The sequence below is a fragment of the Gambusia affinis genome, linkage group LG03 (genome assembly GCF_019740435.1).
Source record: "Gambusia affinis linkage group LG03, SWU_Gaff_1.0, whole genome shotgun sequence".
Classification (NCBI taxonomy): domain Eukaryota; kingdom Metazoa; phylum Chordata; class Actinopteri; order Cyprinodontiformes; family Poeciliidae; genus Gambusia; species Gambusia affinis.
The window spans coordinates 28,697,261-28,718,287 of NC_057870.1; the positions used below are offsets into that span (position 1 = coordinate 28,697,261).

The 21,027-nt window shown below is 36.8% G+C and overlaps 2 protein-coding genes and 1 long non-coding RNA gene across 7 annotated transcripts; 2 read left to right on the plus strand and 1 right to left on the minus strand.

Moving 5' to 3' along the window:
• The first annotated feature begins 86 nt into the window (after positions 1-86).
• On the plus strand, positions 87-3,690 carry LOC122828740. 3 transcript variants are annotated; one of them, XR_006370263.1, is made up of 5 exons: positions 124-158; positions 304-364; positions 994-1,025; positions 1,381-1,535; positions 2,158-3,690. It is a non-coding gene; the product is annotated as an uncharacterized LOC122828740 (long non-coding RNA). The 3 variants fall into 3 exon arrangements; XR_006370262.1 differs by lacking the exon at positions 304-364 and having other exon boundaries at positions 87-158; XR_006370264.1 differs by lacking the exons at positions 124-158; positions 304-364 and adding an exon at positions 429-795.
• Positions 3,691-3,791: 101 nt separating this feature from the next.
• Positions 3,792-8,061, minus strand: spring1 (SREBF pathway regulator in golgi 1). Of its 2 annotated transcripts, none has more exons than XM_044112579.1 (6): positions 7,795-8,061; positions 6,887-7,070; positions 5,855-6,011; positions 5,613-5,764; positions 5,226-5,339; positions 3,792-4,351 (listed from the first exon to the last, which is right to left on the minus strand). In XM_044112579.1, exons 2-6 carry the CDS (start codon positions 6,983-6,985, stop codon positions 4,268-4,270), a joined length of 606 nt encoding a protein of 201 aa, XP_043968514.1. In that variant the 5' UTR covers positions 6,986-7,070; positions 7,795-8,061; the 3' UTR covers positions 3,792-4,267. The 2 variants fall into 2 exon arrangements, with proteins under 2 accessions (XP_043968514.1, XP_043968513.1); XM_044112578.1 differs by lacking the exon at positions 7,795-8,061 and adding an exon at positions 7,569-7,659.
• rnft2 (ring finger protein, transmembrane 2) lies at positions 7,579-20,369 on the plus strand. Of its 2 annotated transcripts, XM_044112575.1 has the most exons (10): positions 7,579-7,693; positions 7,803-7,871; positions 8,968-9,476; positions 9,584-9,660; positions 10,137-10,237; positions 10,533-10,686; positions 14,279-14,428; positions 17,958-18,023; positions 18,169-18,270; positions 19,781-20,369. In XM_044112575.1, exons 2-10 carry the CDS (start codon positions 7,825-7,827, stop codon positions 19,913-19,915), a joined length of 1,341 nt encoding a protein of 446 aa, XP_043968510.1. In that variant the 5' UTR covers positions 7,579-7,693; positions 7,803-7,824; the 3' UTR covers positions 19,916-20,369. The 2 variants fall into 2 exon arrangements, with proteins under 2 accessions (XP_043968510.1, XP_043968511.1); XM_044112576.1 differs by lacking the exons at positions 7,579-7,693; positions 7,803-7,871 and having other exon boundaries at positions 8,968-9,076; positions 9,153-9,476.
• The last annotated feature ends 658 nt before the right edge of the window (positions 20,370-21,027 follow it).

The following is a 21,027-nucleotide window of genomic DNA, read 5'->3' on the forward strand; positions in this document are numbered from 1 at the left end:
AACATTACCAAGTATTTCTGTTCTACTTCTGCTCATTTTCATCATGTTTCTCTGACTCTGGTGTAAATCATCTGCTCAATCAAGAGAGGAGTGAAAACAGGTTTGCATCATTTGGGTCCATTACAGTGAAGAGGTAGCTACTGTCAAAATGTGAGAGGGTATGTTTTAGACTTTCTAACTATAAACTCTTTTCTGATTAAATTATCACACTCTTGGACGTCTGTGTTCAACAAGGCCTTCAAAAATGTTGGCGTCAGTGACTTGGAATATTTTTTTGTAAATGATTATTTTGTATTATTTTAGGGATATTTATATGTGTTTGGACTACCCACTTACTCAGAAGGTGGTATGTTCCAGTTACTAGGTGAGGCTCCTAAAACAGCTTTTTGCACTGGACAAGACAGCTTGTCAGCAAGTGTTTCTGTTTGCTTTTACTCCTATTTGTTTTTACTTTGGATTTATTGCTTTAAATTATGAATGCCCAACATTGTAGCATTAATATTTTGCATTTCTATAGATTATATTTTTTAATTAAATTTGGAGGTGTGTGTTTTTCTGTTTAGGAAAATAGACGATTACAGTCTCAGCCTTTGTAAAGGCATTAGATTTTAGATAAATGTATTCAAGCTTATTATCCTGTGTCAGCAAGTTTTGTGATTTTTAGCCAGCCTGGTCTTCCTTTCATTAGCTATTTTACTAAAGTAAGTCAGCCTGAAAAAGAAATTCACTGAAATACTTCTAGTTAACTTGTGGTAAGTTGAAAAGACGCACAGGAAGCAGAGGCCCATCGGAAAGGTAATGAATCAATCATAGCAAAAATATGCGGTCATAAAAATACCTAGAAATCAGCTGACGTTAAAGAGTCTTGACACAAGTTTTGGATTTCTGGTTTGCAGTAAAAAACAACTATAAATGTTAGTACTGTGAAAGTTACAGCTCTGTTCAGCTCGAGACAGTTTTGTGAAGTTCATAGTGTTTTTGTGTCATTTGCAGTATTTCCTTCAGTGGAAGCGACAGAAATCATGGTAAGATGCTGACTTAATGAATGAACCCTGGGCTGATAGGCGTATCACTTTTATGTTTTCAAAAAAGGACATGACTGGAGATAGGGGAAGTTTATCTTCAGCACATTTTACACACGCCTCTTTTAGCCAGGTCATAAATATACATATGATGCTGTTTGACTGAGATGACATTTCTTTATTGATCCGTCATTTAAATTCTGTGCCCAACAAAAATGAAAGACAGAGCAGGTACTGTATGCCATAGACTTTTTTTTTTATTTACACTGATAAATTTTCACCTACAGTATAATTTTACATATTTCCTTGCAGATAGCAATAGTTTCAAAATGCTAAAATTATGCACTGACATTTGCAGGTTTGCTTGGGGTGGCATGTGCCTGCATGGTGCTGCTGGTGGAGGGCTTGGTGGCAAGAAATGCTGCAACAAAATGTACTGCTGGAGGAAGTTGCAAACTCAGAGAGATGGTAAATCTCACAAGACGCCAGATGAGAGACAGCTTGTCAGACTTTGTAAGTATGCACTAGTGCTTGTATGTGCAGAATGGTTTACTTTGCTTTTAGTGCACTTTAAAAAAAATTTCTTTTAGCTTCAAATATATTTCAGTCAGTTACATTTTAAAGCTGTTTCTGTGCATTTTTTGTTTAAGCAAATACACTCGTAGTTTCAAAGAAGAAAACAATAAAAATGTATTGTAATATGCATATCTCAAAATAAGAATTATGTGACAAAACCTTCATTTAAAATATCAGAATACTTTAAATTAGTGTTGGAAATACTCTGTTCAGTACATGACAGCAGATTGTATATTTCTTTGTTCCCATGCCACCAGCATAGTATTTACAAAGGTAAACTATATCTAAATGTGCATATTTTCGAAGTATTTATCAGCACCAATCTTAACTGACTCAAGTCTTGAATGGTATGTAGGTTAATGAGTCTTATGAGTAAACAAAAGGTGCAAGGAAGTAAGAAATACTTCCTGATTTATTAACTGAGTCATCACATCCAAAGACTGTACTTAATAACTTTAAGATCATGTTGAAATAAAATTCAAGACATTAGCAAAGTATCCATATGCCTTGGTATGTAATGAACAACATTATTAACGTTTGTAATGGACCTTTCTTTCAGGACAAAGTCAATGGGGAACACCTTGGTACTTGGTTGCCTGGCTTCCCTGAGCTGGAGGTTCACCTAAACTCTACTCTCGACGCATCAAAAGTCCTGTGTAACCTCACCTTCATGGTTGAAGGTCTGGAGAAAATTTTGGAGGATCAGAATGATCTGAATCCCACAAATATCTTACTTCACAATGTGCTTAGAGAAACAATTACATGGGTCAAGATGCTTAAAGATTGCATGAAGCATTCTTTCAAGGTCGAATGCCCAAAGAAAATATTGCCACCCAAGATGCCTGAGTATACTTTTGAGAGAAAACAGTGGAGTCACACTCTGTTGATGTCGGCCGAGAAATATCTAGGTTGGCTGCAGCGTAACATTACAGATAGAAAGGCCAGACAGATTAGCAAAAAGACCCTTCATGCTAGTAGCACTGGTTCTAAATACCTAAAAGGCAGTGTACATCATTTGTAATCTCATCTGAAAATAGTTTGTTTCGAATGCTGATTTGACTATAATTAGTGCCTTTAACTTCACCATTAATGACTTTCATTCATGCACCATTTCTTTTTTTACTTTTGTAAGACTATAATAATTGAAAGTAGGTTATATAATAATAATAATAATAATAATAATTTTAAAGTAAATTGACAACTCTAATGGTACAATTGACACAAACTGTTAGCCTTGTGTTCATCAAACAGCCAATATGACTCGCATATTTATCTTTTAAGTGCACAGTTCAGAACCAGTCGGTCAAATTTAGACAATAAATAGGTGCCGTTTAACATAGCAATACAGAAAAAAATAATACTAAGGATACGTTTCCAAACTAAGACTTAAAATTACAATAAAAGTGGCAAACGTCAAAATAAAATGGAAGTGATTACTTGCTAAAAGGAATATTCTCATACTTCTAAGTATTGCTGTTATGCTAACATTAAGCTAGCTATACTTCCTGACATCATTTCATCTACATGGGCCTGTTTACTAAAATTAAGACATTGCTAAATACAAACTATATCAGAAATGGCATTGTTTTATTAAATTTGATAACCCCCAGGAAATGACACATCTTTTTGTGAATAGAATTAATCAACTTGATGAGAAGGGGTTCTAATGCACTTCCTAATTACAGAAGGGTGTTTTCTTAGCCTTCACAGTGATTAATTGTTTTTGCTCTGGTCACCCATCCCTTGTGAGAAGGCCTAACTGCCTGAGGGGAAAAGTTAATCTGGAAGAATCACTTTCTGAGGGTTGTTGGTTTAGCCTTTAATCAACAAACTGAGCAGGAAAATCTGCAGCCAGATGGGTATCTGGGCTTGAATCAAAGAAATAAGAAAACAATACTGTAAAACACAAGATGATTAATTCTGGTCTCATCCTCATCACATCAGGTGATGAATTCATTCTTTGCTATTTATTCTTTTGCATGACTGTGGAATTTAAGTCAGCTCTCCAGACTTAAATTTATTTTATCAATGTGCTGATCCATAATCATGAATGGTATATATACTTTTTGTTGCAATAAAATTGTCATTTCAAGATTTTTGACTTGCAAGATTCTTTTATAGTACTTTAAACTTAGCATTGAACAACACCATTTACTTTGTCAGCAGTCACCACAAAGGAAACGACTGCAAATGTTTCGGTTTCACAGTCACTTTTTATTAAATATCCATTTTATATGCATGCAATACACACCAAAGCACCAACACATCACTAGCCATTTCAGTTTTGTCCACAAAGCAAGCAAACAAAAAAAAAAAAACGGCTATGTTAAGATTAAACCAGTTTCTTTATACAAAGATGTATGAAACAAAACCTGATGAGGAAGCTGTCTGTGCAGGAGACCTGATGATCATCATGGATGAATGCATGAAGCGTTCTATGCACTTATGAAGTGTAAATAATACAATTAAAAACAGCATTTGTTCTTCTTTCTGAGGTTGAAGGTTTTGAATGTCTTCATTTGCAAAGATAATGCCAAACTGTCCAAAACAGCATTTATTTTATTAAGTCTCCTCAGTCTCTTCTTCAAAGTACTTTTTTTTTAATGGTTTCCGTGGTTCCACTTGTTCTTCTTAAACCAGCTAGGTAGTTCCAGCTAGGTAGTTCCAGTTCACACAGGTAGAAGTTCTGGAGGACTCTCACCGTAGCAATATTTTGCTTGGGGGTTTCGATAGGTGTTCTCATGCTGAACACTCTGTGCAAAAGGAGAAAGAATTGTGGATAAAGTTAGTCTTTTTTTTTTTTTTATCAAAATCTAATATAAACTCAAATTTCTCACTTAAGAAGCCCTTAATGTTGGAAGCATTCACAGCGAATGATAAAGTCAATATATAATGAATATGGAAATACATTTAAGTCAAATTTTTGACACAGGAAATAAACAACTGTGAGAAATTACTGATCAAAAGCCACTAGTGCATGGTTTTTAATCTGGATTACATAGATGCTAATACAAGCAAAAATCTTGGCTGCTGTTGGTAGTACGTGTCATTAGCTATCTGTGGGGAAACAAACACAAATTTTATCCTGGATATAAAAAGTCTACACAATGGAGTACATGATTATTATGGTGTAAAACATGACATCAAGATAAATCATTTATACTCTTTTTGTAACTTAAATGTGTCATTTGTGTGTATAATTTCCTGTTTGGCTCGAAAACAACATTGCACATCACCAAAAGAACACAATGCACACAGTGAAGGATGGTGGTGGCAGCATTATGCTTTGGGAAGGAACCTCTGTTCCAAATAATAAAAAACATTGGCACAACACCTTTAAGATTCTGCTAGAAATATGCACAATAGCCCAAAGTATAAATTCAAATCAAAATAAGGAATTCCTTCCATAACTGGGTATGACAATTTAGAAAAGCCTCTGTCACATTAACAGGGAAAGAAAAGTTGCATTTTAGCTTAGCTTGGTCTCATTTCCTACCTTTCATTTTACAAAAGTGCAGAGACTTTTTATATCCACTGCATATTTCTTATGCTTTGTCAATGTAAGCGATATTACAATACAAATACTGAAGTTTTATAACAGTATTCTTTACTGGGATCATTACGTACTTGTGAAGAAGTCCTACATTTAGCGAGGCACAACTCAAAATGATCCTCCACGGCTGTAAAAAGATTCTGGAAACCTTTAGCTGCACGATTCAGGAAGCGCTCTAGAAGAAGTTGCTGGGTAAAAATACACAGATAAGAAATGGGTCAAATGCAAAACATAAGATGAGCAGATAAACTATAGAGTTTTTTGTATTGCACAATCTTGTAGGTATTGCAAAATTATATTCAACTTTGATAAAAGTAGAAACACAATCCTTGCATTTTATGAACATTTCTTAAAGTTTATGTTGAAAAAAGGTGCAAACAGCTTCTCATTGCAGTTATTAACCAAGTTTCTCAATGTGGTTATTAACCCTGATCTTGCAGAGCCCAGATGTGACAGATTACCTTATCAGGCTGGAGGCAACAAGACACGCAATACTCATAGATGCTGCAGCAGCCGTTGGCCAGGCAACTTTTACAAATGTACTGTCTGGTGGTGGGAGCATTGACGTTACAGCAGCCATTAACCAGCAAGTCCTTTCTCTCACAGACATAACCTGTCAAACGCAGGAAAGCATAAGCATTGATTATAAGTAAAAGGTCATGTTATCATTGTGGTGACAGTGAGTAATGGCCACATCATTTACCAAGTTCATCTGTGAGTAATATCTTGCCCTGAATGGAGTTTCGACACTGAGTAATCTGACGGCTGCTGTTACCCAGGTTGAAACGTACTTTCCAGGGGATACGATGGTCTGAATCTTTAACTTCTAACAGTGTGCGGTCCCGAATGGATCTCTCCTCCTGCAAAATCCAAGCAAGGAGATGTCAAAAAAAATGCATCTAAGAAAAAAAAAATGCATTTTAAAAAAACCTGGACAGAAGCACGTCTTTTCATATTGGTATGTCAAATCCATCAGGATAGTTTTTTATTATCTCAACCCATCAAGTTTTGCAAAGTCTAACTCACAATAAAATTGACATTTTTATAGACTTGTTTTTTTCCCCCTCATATTCAGTTTCGATTTTCACAGTTTTCTAAATGTGTATTTCAATAGAAAAGCTGTAATCTAGAATCCAGAAAACAAAAATAAAGACACAAGAGCAGACTGTGTCTCGACTCAGATATGTTTCTGTGAACAATGTGGCATTATATTCAACACATCTAACAAAAAAAATAAAAAATCTGCTTAGTTTAATAGCAGTGCAACTAAAATCTAAGTAAAATATACTGCTTATCCACCAAAGTAACTAGGGAGAGTTGTCTGCTACTAAAAATAAAAGAACTCAATTAAATGATAGTACACAATTTCACAACAAAGTCTACCTCAGAAGGGATGTGAACTGTAACAAACAAACAAAAGCAGGCATATTAAAAATATACAGTTTAAATGATTGTTATTGTTAAGTGGGCAAAAAATAATCATCAATCTATCTTTCTTTTTGGTTCTATTTCAGAACATCTTTCCTTTGGCTTCTCCCACTTGTTCTAACAAGTTCACTGATATCTGGTGCCTATCTCCAAAGGCAGTTGGCTGGACAATTTAATTTTAAAGCTTTTTGTACATCTTTACCTGGCTTGTCACCAATAAATGTGGCCAGGATTGTACATCCCTGCCGAAACGCCCCCTCACCTCTGCAGAAGGTAAGCTCATTTTTCTCAGCTATAGTGTGTGTACCTGTTTCAGTGTGCTGGTGAGGAAGTAGATAAGGGACAATCCGAAGACAACCCCCAACACCCAGCGCTTCTTCAGTAACCTCCGTAGCACCAACATCATAGCATGACTTTTCTTAGGAAAGTGCAGGTGCCAGTCCAGACCATCAATTCTGCTCCTCAGGTATAAATCTCCCGACTGTCTTCAGCTTCGAGAAATTAAAAGCGATGTGACAAAAGGTGCAAAACGTGTTGAATTAAACCAGAGCTGCCTGTTGACTTAATGTCAACCTGATCTGTCACTGGATTCCATGCATATTTTAGCTAACCCATGTTGCGCTTTTAAGCTTTCCCCATTTACTTTAGACTGACGAATCTTCCCGAGGAGCTGGTAATTAAAATTATGCAGTGATTAAATAAAAGTAAAAGGTAGAAAGGTAATCTAACCGTGCTTCATCATAAAAAGCTCGCTTTGTTAGCTTGCTAACTAGCTATCTGTGGTTAGCATTGCATTAGCGTTTGGTGAGCAGTGCCAATGAGACAATGCTAACGTTGCCTAATAGTGACGTTTTGATCTACACCGGCGACAATGTCGGAAATTTCCAGCATTAAAAGCAGCAACAGTTATGTTTTCCTGCGAAATCCGACATTTAGCTGTCAACAACATCCACACGTATCTCAAACACGGATGTGCTCTGATGTCATACAGGAAGTTTTCCCAGCGATAAACCCTCAGCATCATTAGCACCATCATCCATCCAGCGAGTCAAAGCTTTCCATGCTAACTATGACAGCAGCTGAAACAGAAGGGTAATTCACGAAGCTAACGCAGGTAAAGTAATCATGTAGGCTAGTTGTGCAACTATTAAATGCACCAAGTAAAGCTGGAGTCCTTGAAAATAGGCTTTAATAGCCATGTTGCTTTGTATTTACCTTTTCAGAGCTGGGCCATGTGGTGATGCCATGCAGAGGAGACACAGCAGCAACACGGATGGCATGTCCTCTGAAAGGTGGGACAAAAGGACAGCTAGGACGCTGCAATCCACACCGTTTTGTTGTTTAGTTTGCCTTGGTGGTCTTGATTAAGGAACAAAAATGGTCTATTTTTAAGATCTTGTTCAAGTAGCTGCCCAATATCCAAAATTGATGTTCAGTGGGATGAGTACTGAAATTTAAGACTTTTCTTTAACTAGGGTGACCAGATTTGGGTTTGTGAAAAGTAGGACACTTCTTTTCTTCTCCGCGGTGGGGGGCGGGGCTGGGGGGTAGAATCGGCAGTTTTGAGGCAGTTGACCAAAATCCCGGACGATTTTGAAATTCTCCCCCGGACATTTTTTTAGGTCTGAAAAGTAGGACATGTCCGGGAAAAAGAGGACGTCTGGTCACTCTACTATAACATATACTTAATGCATTACTCATCAGTGTGCAACTTATTCATGGGTTGCTATGTTAACATTTTTAGGAATTCAGTGTTACTCCTACACACTGCAGTTGCACTGTGATATTACCGTATGTAATTTGAGACATTCCTTATCCTGACATTTGTACAAACTTGTCAGATTTACCCTTTCAAACATATTTAGTTACTTTCACCATGGTTCTTTAAAATGTCTTCACCATGACAGATATGGTTGAATTAACCATTTATTCCACACATTATGTCCCAAAACATTCAAGATACTGGTGCTTTTTAGCATATTTCTCTGTTAGCATGATCAAAATCTTAAATTTTCAGATCATAAAATTAATTTTGATATTTAACAATAGTGACCCACGCAGACACATGAAGCAGTGTCCAAATGGTGATTTCATTCACTGAGGGGGGTACAGGGGAGAAGCTATCCAAACCATCTAAGTAAAAAAAGTATTTGCCCCCAAAACCTAATAACTAACTGTTAGCTGTTAGCTGCAACAAGGAATTTGCAATGAGTCTTTAAGATCACCCCAAGAAATATTGTATCACTCCTCCTTTCAGATTGTTTTTCTAATTGTACGTAGAATAATCTGATATGTTAAACTTTATTTTTTTAATTAAGTACATAATTGCAAAAGGAAAAGTGATTTCTTGAATAGTAATTGTTTTATAATCTATTTGTTTAAACTTAGAACTCGAAGCCAAACACTTGGGTCGGAGAGCAGCCTGGATGAGGGTGGCGTGTTTGACTGCCTGAAGCCCGATTCGTCCACTTCACCCCAGCAGATGTTCTCAGGCCTGGTGGGCATCCCCTCCAGCTCCGTCTCATCTGCTCAATTGCAAGCAGCTGGTTTAGTCCTAGGCTCTCCCCCTGAAGTTTTTATCCAGATGACTGCGTCTTCCAGGGAAGAAGCAGGCAGCCATCGAGCGGAGGGTGGCCCATTCCTCTCCCGGCCGCCCCACCACCATCACCACCACCACTTTCACCACCAGCCCCTGCAGCACAGGACATCCTCACTGCTCCAACAGGCCACCACAGCAGCCAGCTCTGAGAGACACAGCTCCAGGGAGGAGGGACAGGATGACCAGTCCACCCCAGCTCCTGCTTTCTCCGAGCTGAAGGCGGTGGTTACATGGCTGCAGAGAGGCTTTCCATTTATCCTCATTCTGCTGGCTAAAGTCTGCTTTCAACACAAGCTAGGTTATTCGATATTGAAATCTTTTTTGATCTACAGCAGTATTACCAACAAACTGTCTGTAGCAACAGATGGTTATGTTTGGTGGCCATGTTGCTTCTTTTCTTTGCAGGTATTGCTGTCTGTGTGGGAATGATTAGCACATTTGCTTATGCCAACTCTACATTCAAGCATCAAGTTTCATTGAGGGTAAGAGAATCCGTAAAGAAAAGTCTTACTTTTTCTTACTAAGGCTTCAGTCTTGATGCACCAACAAACTAATGAGGTGGATGTGTTTGTACTGCTAGCAACAGCAGATTCCATGTGCTTAATGTGCACAATATACCTTAACCAATAAACTAGAGTTTTGCTAATTTAAAACAAATACAACAGGAGTGTTTTTTTAACCATCTTTAGGATTAACTTGACTCAGAAAATTCCACAAATTTTCCTAATGTAGAAGATTGCCAGCATTGAGTCTTCATCCCTCAGTAATGGCATTCCTTGTATGGAACATTATCTGTTCAGAAAAGGATGTGATTGTTGAGTTTCTAACCACCTTTCTCCTCACTTGGGCTGATTGTACTGAAAACTAGTGATCTTTTGCAAATTTCTTAATGAGTCTTTAAAAGGCATGATGCTAATTCAGCTACATTTTCCCTTTTATTTTGGACTACTTCTTTAAGGAGGAGCGGTCCATACTTGTTGCTCTGTGGATCATCTTGTTTCTCGGGGGAAACATTGTATACATCTACTACACTTTCAGCCATGAGGAGCTGCACCACAGGTTAGTGGAAGCTGAAGTGCTTTTGTAGAAGCTCTGTGTGTGTTCATCCACCGTCCTACGTTGATTTATTTTGAAGTTATTCCATCATGGTGTGTTTTATTTTCACTTCCATTTCCTTTAGGGAGTGTTACAGTTCTTGTCGGTCATGCTCTGTGAGTATTTTATGTTTGGAGGTTTTGTTTTCTTATGTTATGCTTCTCATTTTTCATTGATCTTATTTTTTAATGCACCATGCTGAGTAAAGAAAAAAACTGTGCACATGTAGTCTAACTCAATGTTGTTATTTTTTCCCTAGTCTGATATTTGCAAAGCCCAGTCTCAACAGCTTTGACTTCTTTGATCTGATCTGGGTGGTTGGAATCACCGACTTTGTACTTAAATATATCACCATTGGCCTGAAGTGCTTCGTCCTCTTCCTGCCCAAGATTATCATGGCCTTCAAGTCAAGGGTAAGAACCCTTCAATATGAGTTTAGAATGTAACTTATTTTAAACAGAATACAGCTAGTATGAGCACAATTGTCTGCGTTAAACATTTCTTACAAGTCTTATGTTTTGAAATGACTCAGGCAGGTAAACAAAGAGAGTAAGAAAAGAAGCTTGCTTTTCTATGAAAACAATGTTTATGACCGTTGCTTTATCATTTCCATTTCCAAAAAGACAAATAAATGTTCCTCAGTTATCTGATTTTCTGCACATTTTTGACTTTTTCTGCACAGCTTCTTAGATGCTGTTTCTTTCTGTAATTTGTCATTTGCAGATTTCCTCTTTATTTAGTTTGGTTCAGAAAAGATGCAGGCCATGTATTGTACCTAGCTCACAAATTATTTGTCATGACACTAATGATAAATAATTCCTCCTGCTAGTTTGTCTTAACTAATTTTTTTTATTCTTCTTTTAACTTGAGAGCAAAACCTAGCTGATGTGATGTTAAATATCTAAAAATCTGTCTGGAGTGAGTTTAAATTTCCATGCATTTTAATGCAACTGTGGCACTTTTTGATAGCTTAACAATAAAAAGTATAACTCTGTTAATCCGCTTAGCAGTGGATTTTAAACTTTCAATCACAACTGCACATTAGCTACCTCTGCTTCACCTTCTAAAGACAAAGACTTAAAGTTAACATTTCAAGCAATGAAGAATTCACAAATGTGAAAAAAAAAAAAGATTTTCTAAACTATGATGAAATTTTCCCTTCAGTAAAGAAAGTGCTAAGGGGTCACAGTGTGAAGCTGTTTTGTATTCATAAGCTTTTTAAATGGTGCTCCTTAGGTGTGCTGTTTTCATGTTGTCTGCTTGAGACTTGTGCTCTAGCCTGAGGCAAGAAGAACATGTCTGCAGACACACACTCGCATTGATTTCCATACAGGTGCAGTTCTTTGTGTTGGTGTGTGTTTGTGTGCTCGGTAGACGGCGGTGGCAGGGAGGAGAGGGGTGATAAAAAGTATTAGGATTAAATTTTCCACTGATAAACAAACCTGTAGGCATATCAGAACCACTTCAGCAAGCAACTGAGCTCATTTAGCCACAAGGGAGTTACAGGGGTGAGGTCATCCCTCCCTGGAGCTGGACCATTACCTGTTTCCTCCACTCACATGCACACACACACATGTGCACGCATACAGGGTTTAAAAGCTTACAAAGGAGTGTTTAAGTGCTGGGAAATCCCAAATTGTTTTATCAGGTTATTTTATTTATTTTTATATATATGTATATATATTTTAGAAATCCTCTGTAAGGTCTTTACATTGCACCTCATGAAAGCTCATTATTAGTGTTTAAATCTCTCTACTGCATGCAGGCCAGGGATTCACTAAAGATCTAACACATTGACTGCAGTCAGCACATATCCGCTTTAAAAAGATCAATGCAATGCATCAATTTTATTACTTGTTGCATTAAAGCAAAGTATTTTTACTGCACAAATAATTCACGTGATCGCTTAGTGCAGGATGTCTAAAGTGCAAAGGATTTTGTGTGGCCCCAGACTGCAATTCAAGAGTGGCTTCAATTCAGTCAACAAGCAAATTGTTTAAACACCCACTGTTTTTGTTACTGTGATTATTTTATAAAAACTGGTCCTAACATTTTAGAAATTATGTCTTTCTTATATTTCAGGTGTAACATAGATTAAAGATGAAATTTCTTGGAAAAAAAAATCTTAACAAGCATCTAATAGAAGTATTCTGTTTGGTTTATTGTTTATTGTTAAGCATGTAAAATAAACAAAAAAAATCTTTGAAAAGAATCAGATTTATTGGCCTGGAGGAACTTTTAACTTAACAGTTTCAGCCCACATGGCAAAACATTTTAAACACCACTGTCGTAACACATAATTGGTTGTTACTATTTGCATTTATTATGATGAAAAAGTCATGAGACCAATGAGGAGCCACAAAGCAAATCTGGGCATCAATATAGAATTTACATGTATATTTGCATCAATGTAAAACATAAGATAACAAGTTGTTTGCTCAACAGATTAATTTCTTCATGAAATTATTAAAAATAGGATAGACAATTGATTTTGAGTAGCTCTGTGATTTGCAACTCTAATAAACTCTTTTTCTTTTCAGTTTTGTAAAGTAATTGTTATTACATTGATTTTTACAAAAGACGTTAAGAAACAAAAAAGTATGAAAGAAAAATACTGACAGATGAGAGCAAAACTGAAAGTGTGACAGTTTATCAGTTGAGGAGTGGGAGAAATGTCAGATTGGTAGTTTGGAGATCTAACAGTCCGACACCCTGTTGAGATGTTTTAAGTGCACTCAATGTTTTGTTTTTTTAAGAAATTTCTTGTTTGAGTAATAATGGAATGGCTACTGTAATTTATTTATGTTTCAGACAGCTAATTCATGTATTTTGTGGCTCTGAAATATATTTCCCTTCAACATTATTTGCCCTTTTTTTTCCACTTGCTGGTTTGGCCTGAAAAGGTAAATTAAAAAATCCATTACATCCTTATGAAATGATTAACTTTGATTTAGATAAATAAAAAACTTGTAGAATTAGACGATCCTACGCATAGTACAAACACAAATTGGACTATTACAAAATAACAATGTTTACCGTAAGTTTCTACAAGTAGAGACTTGAACTCATTTCTGCTGTTGTCGTTTTCTTTGTGAGATTCACAAATTAATTCCCCTTCAAGAAAAAAAAATATTGCTTTGGTTCCTTTGATTAATAACCAATGCCTTTATAAGAAAGACACAGATATGCTCACCACACAAAATATAACAGGCAGGAAACTACTCAAACAGGGCCTGAAGTGCAGCTTCCTCAAAGCGACTGGCTTGTGTCCAAACTTTAAATTTGACAGTTTTTGCGTGGGCATGATTGGCACTGTGGGACGTAAGTCATAGCCGAACAATAAGGAAGATGAATTAGCAGTTAGCAGAGGTCTTTCTCCCCTACCGACCTGGCTGCGTGTGCCTCTTTACCCACAGTCATCAATCTTTGTCTTCTCCCGTGCATGAAGTCATTATGCAAGCTGGGATGCCATAGGGGCCAGCGGGGAATCAAGTTTACCTTCATTTACCCACCTCTGTTGTTTTTTTCCCTTAATCTTCCCAACTCATTTAATGCACTTTGTAGCTGTAGGGACAGAAGAGTGTTTCTTTTCTGATTATTAGGAGGGAGTCCCTTTAAAGACAGTTCCCGAGCCCCCGTAGGGCTGGGCTTAAAGTGGGCACAGGGGTAGCAGGTGGAAAGAGGCACTGCCAGTTTCCCTTGCAGTAAAGGGAAATTGCCTGTACTGCTGTGAAGCCACTGAGATCTGGACAGCGGCCATGTTTGGGCCGGAGGCGTGCTGTTTTAAGCTTTTAATACCACACTGCTCTTGACTAGATAGAAGAAGGCCCTGAAGCTACTGAGCTCTTTCTGGGTTTCTGACGGCTCAAACAAAGAAAATCCATTATCATTTTGGTGTATTATTTTCAAAAAATTTAAGAAGAAGTTGCTTTAACTATTTCACATCGTCTGATTACTAGGTTTCTCATCTACCATAGTAGTTGTTCATTTTGCTTGGTTTTCCAGGGTAAGTTCTACCTCCTGATTGAAGAGCTGAGCCAGCTGTTTCGGGCTCTCGTGCCAGTGCAGCTGTGGTACAAGTACATCATGGGCGAAGACCCGTCAAACAGTTACTTCCTGGGAGCAACACTCATCATCATTTACAGCCTCTGCAAGGTAAGCAGGACCTTGGAGCAAAGATGTTGTTTTGGTACTTTGCATGCTGATCTTATGAAGTACAAGCACTCATTTTTAGATTTCAGCTGTTTTAGGCTGAAGCAGTGATGGGGACTTGAGTCTGAGACTTGGACTTGAGTTGCATATCAGTTGCAGATACAGTCTATGAGCCTAATTTTTAATTGTCCTCAGCTACAATTGCATAGGATATTCACTCACATTCACGATGAAACTCCACATTCAAAATCTCAAATATTTAAAATACATGAAGGAACTTCTAATTGAGAAATCTAACAAAATGGCCAAGGTGTGTGGTATGTACACATTATGTGGAAGGCTGCCGGAGATAAACATGAGATTAAATTTACATTTAAATAGAAGGTCTCACAGTCTGGAGGAAGAGTGGATAGGCACAGAATAAGTTGATTAAGTGTGAAACCACTGGGAACCTACAAGGAAATATTGGAGTCAGTCATGTTTCCCTCTGCTGACAAGCTGACTTTGCTTTCCAGTCAGACTTGACACCTGCCAACAGTGTCACTATCTAGTCTAACGACTGTCATTTCTGTTCTTGATTGACCAGCAAGCTTATCTGACCTAAAACCTTAAAGAATTTATGATAATCTTTTGTGCGGGAATGGATTGCTAAACTGAAATGCTCTGAGGTGGAAGTGGAATAAAAGGGGAAGTTATTTGCAGCAAGAGATCACAGGCTAGTTCTGTTCGAATAAAGACACTAAAAAGTATTTTTAAAGCTCTGAGTCAAATATCCGTTGGTTTAGAATGCTGAGATAATGAAACTCGAACGTATGAATCCCTGGATTATGCAAGGGTTATTGTTATAATGTGGTTTGTATTGTCACATAAATGTGACATGTTGGTGTCACAGTAGTGATTCAGCAGCTGTGGTTCTTGATTATGAGCCTCTCAGCTGAATCAGATGAACAATTTCCTGTGAAGTGAAAGATGTTTTTTCCAATATCATGGCATAGTAGTGTTTCAGTATTAACATACGCTGATCTGCATTGTTTGTATTAGTCAGTTAGATAACTGAGCAACAATAAAGTTAAAATAAACATCATCAGATCAGGGGGCTGTAGAGTTAAGTGGGAGGAAGATTGTGAACCATTTCTGAGAAAACAAGTGATTTTCAAACAAATGCTGAAACAGTCAAACAAGTTTTAAATGGTTTGTTGTTTATCTCGTCACTAACTTGACTAGTTCTTTCAACTCCCACCTTTGTCTTCTATGGCTTGGTTATATTTGGTAGAGCAGCCAAAATGATAAAGGAAGGCCTGAAGCAGTTCAACGACCGTCTATCTTATGCAAAACATCAAAAAGTGGAGATAGGTTGATTTGCTTATGGTCTGTAAACAGTTATAACAAGAGCTTTAAGCATACAACCTAAGCTATCTATTTACATACAAAGTACTAAAAGACACCATCTTTTCTTGTTACTTTCTGATGTAAAACTTGACTAGCCCTTTTCCTTTTAGGACAGCTAGGATGACTATAGCTATTTATGCTTCCTGAATGCCAAAATAATGAGTGAGATAATTTGCCTGTAAGCAATCTGGGAAAGCCCAGAAAATAATATCAAGGCTTCTGATTCAAAATTCCCACCTTTTGAGTCAAATGGAGACACACCTGTTTATATATTTTAAGACAACACTCCTAAGCGCCGTCCTTCATTGTGTGAGATGATAAAACAAAGTCAAAAGAAATGATGTATTGGAAGAGCATGGTGAACCTCCCCATGTCTGGCTCATCCATGAGGTAAATATACCAGATGCCTGACGGTTCCATGATTATGTGTTCAAACAATTTCATAGAAGGATAGGCACCAGGAATGTCCAGGCATCATATAGTTCAGGAGGGAGATGGGTTCTGTGTCTCAGAGATGACCATGTTTTTATTGAATGGTCTCTATCAACTCCAACAACATTGTAACGTCGCTGACAGAAACTGGTAAGGGAGAGTATTTGTCCAGAGTACAAGTCATGTACCAACATAGAAAGAAAGGCAAATCAGAGAGAAATAACTCAGTGCTCAATGAAACCTATCGTACATAAAAAAAATAAAAAAATAAAAAAACATTACAGTGTACAAATTCAACCAGGAACAAAAACCCTTTTGGAGACATGTCATGTGTTCTGAAAGACCTAAAGTTGAAGGTTTTGGCCTGAAAGATCAGTGTTACATTTGCTGTAAAAGAGGAAAACTTGCTAGCCTGAGAACAACAGGCTAGCATGTAAGTAAGTGGAGCCCTATTATTTCCGGAGAGTAGCAACTACAGTCACCTTTACAATAGCTACAATCCTGGAGAACTCGTCTAAACGGCTTACAACTGCCTGTTTTCAAATGCATTAATACTCACAATACTCACACGCTAGCCAATAGTGTGCAAAGTAGTGGTGTGCATAGGTATTTCAACTTCCCAAGCTGGATTTTCTTATACACCAAAAAATAAAAAATAAAAATCAGCAAATTGGTGAATTTTCCATGAATAACTTGGAGTCACTTTCTGGCAATATAGAACAACATCATGTTGTGTGGGGGTGTGCCTTTCTGCTGGATCGGCCAATACAGTTCACAAATTAGATGGTATCATAGAGAAAGAACACAATGTAGAAATATTGAAACAACATCTTAAGGCATCCGCCAGAAAGTTTGCGCTTGGCCACTGATAGATCTTTCAATGGACAATGACCCTTATTATCCATATTATCAATGTATAAATCAGCTTAAAGAGAACAAAGTCAATATTTTGAAGTCACTGTCACAAAAAAATCAGTCTCAGAAAATGTGTAGAGGTGAAAAGAAGTGTGCAAGCATGACATCCTGTTAAACTCACCCAGTGACACCAATTCTGCCAAGAGGAATGGGTCCAAATTCGAGCAAGCTATTTTAAGAATCTTGTGGAAGAATATACACAAAATTTGACCCAAGTCATACAGTTTAAGAGGCAACTTTACTTACTTTGTTTTACTACTTAGATAAAGTTTTAAATTTAATTAATAAAGGAACAAGAAAAATATATACATTGTGTGTAAATATCCAGTTTCAGTTGAGTAATGTGTTCTAAATATCAGATAACATATTTTAAAGCTGATTAAAATATATTGCAACATCCAAGAGTTTAGCAATATTTAAGTTTTATGTCAATAACACCTTCTAAAGCACTTCTGTAATTGTACTAAATCCTCATCGAAACAGACACAGAACCAAATCTATGAGCAAACCTGATGTTTTTATCATATCAGAATCTAGAACAAAGAGGAAATGAAAAGCAGAGGAAAAAGCTTTCTTAGAAAAGGTTGCTTTAATAAGTGGTTTTAATTTACCAAGTGTCCCTGCTGAAACTCCTTATCTGTAGTTTTGTTTTTCACCAACATAAATATTTAAATGTTTCAATGCAGCAGACAACCTGGACATCCTCAGTTGTTGGCATTCTCACATGCAGCTGGTGAGCATCTTTAATGATCACTTACGTTTAAAACTAATTGCACTCTGTCCTTTTTAATTGCAGTGCTTTGATGTTTGTGGACGGGTATCTGCAATACGCAAGGCGTTAGTAATTCTCTGCAGCTCCCAGGTCAGCCTCAGCCCAATTAAATTTCCTGCACACATCCATTAATGAAATTCTATTGTTTGTTGTGTTTTACATTTAAACAAGAGTTTTAAAAAAATAATTCATTTTCATATTTTCTGGTTGATTGTGGTTTTTGGTCCAAATTTAGAGTTACGGAGTCAGGGCCAGCAACCAGCTGTGCAGCGAAGCTGGTGACGTCTGTGCTATCTGTCAGGGGGATTTCAAAGATCCCATTGCTCTCATCTGTCAGGTAAGAAGGTTAAATTCTCTAATGAATAATAAATAATGTATGTAAACCTAGGAGACAAGCGTCAGTAAAAACATAGGGATTTACCGCCCCCTATTGATTGTGTCTTTGCACGTCGAGGTTACAATACATCTAAAAACTATTTTAAGTCGCAACCTTATTTGTTAATGAATTTAATTCATTATTTTTCGTCCAAACTCTTTATAAAATAGACTATAATGACAGCGAAAACATTAATTTGGCTTTTTTTGTAATATAATTTATTTGAAATGTAATCTAAAATAAATTAAAAAAACACTTAGTCAAGTAGGTTGTTTAGTAGTTTATTAAATAACCCAAATAACCTTTGGCACCAGTTGCAGACTAAAATCGTAGGTACAAATACCAAAAAATGTTTCATCGTTTTTGGTATTTTCTACCGTACCTCTCTGCGTATCCCCTCCAGCTCAGTCAGGTTAAATGGACTGTTGCGTTTATATTTCCTTTTTTTTTTTTGGCATCCTTGCTGTTTCATTGTTCCCTCCTCCCTCTTTTGTTCTTTCCCCTCAGTCTCTTAAAAAAAGTCGTGTCTAGTCTGGTGCCTGAACTCAATATCTGTGCAACTGAGGAAATGTCTCAGTCCTGCCATTACAGAGAATCTGCCTCTGATATGTAAGGAAACCAAACCCATTGCACTCGTTTAGCTTACTTAAAGTCTTTGCTACTAATAACTGAAAAACAAATATCCACAGTCCAATTATTTTTTTTCTCTATCTCATTCAGATTTTTGAGAACAAATTTTCTAAATCAGTTTTACATCTACGATATCAACAAATTATAGATAACTACAGAGGAACTCCAGAGCATGGTGATGGCAGGTTCATGCTGTGGGGATTTTTTTTTTTATGTCAGAAATTGGGACATCTTTCCATGTAGACAGCATGACAGAAGCATGATATAGATAGATTCTTTTAAAATTCATGTCTAAAATCTGTTGTTCCTGGAAAAAAACTTTTATTAGGGATGGGCATTTATCTTATTATCATGTATCGTGATAATTTTTTTTTCCCATGATAAAAAGTTTGATTTATCATTGTCATGATAAATTCCGAATGACAATGTTTTTTTTAAAAACTGTATTTTTGGGATTGTAATTTTCTTATTTTCTCCACAATTTGTTTAAAAAGAGTATAAATAAATACAAAAAAAATCTATGATTAAATGCATATACTGGTGCAGTTTAGTGATGCAGATCGTACTTTAAGTGACTGGTGTCCTAAAGAAGGATATTACAAATGGGTCTGTCAGGCAGTCAGCCATACAGTAACCTAAAAAATAAATAATGACTTGATCTTATCACATTTATGATCACACAAAATATTGATAAAACTTTAAATCCATATCACCCACCCCTAAATATTACTTATATGAACTTGTGTCATATTAAACATGCCTCACATTAGATAAAAAGCACCTGTGCATTTAAATTTGCTGCGTGTTAAGGTAAACCTTTGTACTTTCTGATCCTCCACAGCATGTGTTCTGTGAGGAGTGCCTGTGTTTGTGGTTCGACCGCGAGCGAACGTGTCCGCTGTGTCGCTCCACTGTCATCGAGGCCCTGCGGTGCTGGAAGGACGGCACCACGTCCGCTCACTTCCAGATCTACTGAGCTCTGACAGGATTTACAGAATCAAAGGGGATACGAGTGCGCTTCAAAGCAAGTTGGACAATGCTGTAGTAAAAATGTTGAAAACTGAATGACAGCACACATAAGTCTAATCATCCATTCCGAGTCAAAGCATCAGTCAGTCATTTGATTTGTGACATATTTTCTCTGATCATGTCATAAAATTATTTATTGTGATGATGGTGTACAGAATATACAATCCGTATTGTGAGGGATGTTATTTTAAAAAAACTTTTTAAAATTAAGTTTAGTTATTTAAATGAAGTGGAATGTTTAAGCAGGATTACCAGTGGAAAGATATAATTAATGTGAAGTTTTTGGTCAGCTTTATCTACATTAATGACAACATTCCATTTTGTTGCTGCTTTTCTTGTGAGTCACATAGTTTTGTTTGTTTTTGTGAAGCATGTTTCAATTAAAGACAATCTGAGGGACATTTTCATTGTTTATTATCATAATTGCTGAAATTTCATTAGAAATATTTGACATAAAAAGAACCCAGTTTATACAAAAAAAACATTACATCAGAAAAGAGCTTATTCTCAGTAGTCACAAACAGCATAAAAGCATTTTATGCACAGGTCCAGCATTCATGATGAAATGCTACATAAGACAACCTCAACAGGTAATAATAAAGCATACACAAATCTCTAAACAGGATCCAAACACTGTAAAAAACACCTATAAAAGCATCAGCTGTTATTTACATGTTTACAAAGAGAGTTTAGCTTATCTAAAAAAAGTACAGTGCATTGTGGAGCTTTAGAACGGGTGTATTTCAGTGCATTTTTAAAGGTTTCCTGTAGTATTTGCAGCCTATATGTGTCAGGTCTAATCAGTTTGATCCAACTGTCCATGATGCACTCGTATCATTGGAGGAGAGAACATTCAAAGGCGTACCATTAGTAAGCTTTTCCCTCCGCTGGTACCAGGGGAGGATTACATCACTGTTTTGTTTTGTAAATGGGATGACAAAATCAGAGTGAGAAGGGGGCAGGAAAACTGCAGATTCTGTCAGTTTAAAACTCCAAGTCCATCCACAGTGGGAGTTAAGTCAATTCAGTCAGCTTTCAATCTTGGAATATGAAATCTTT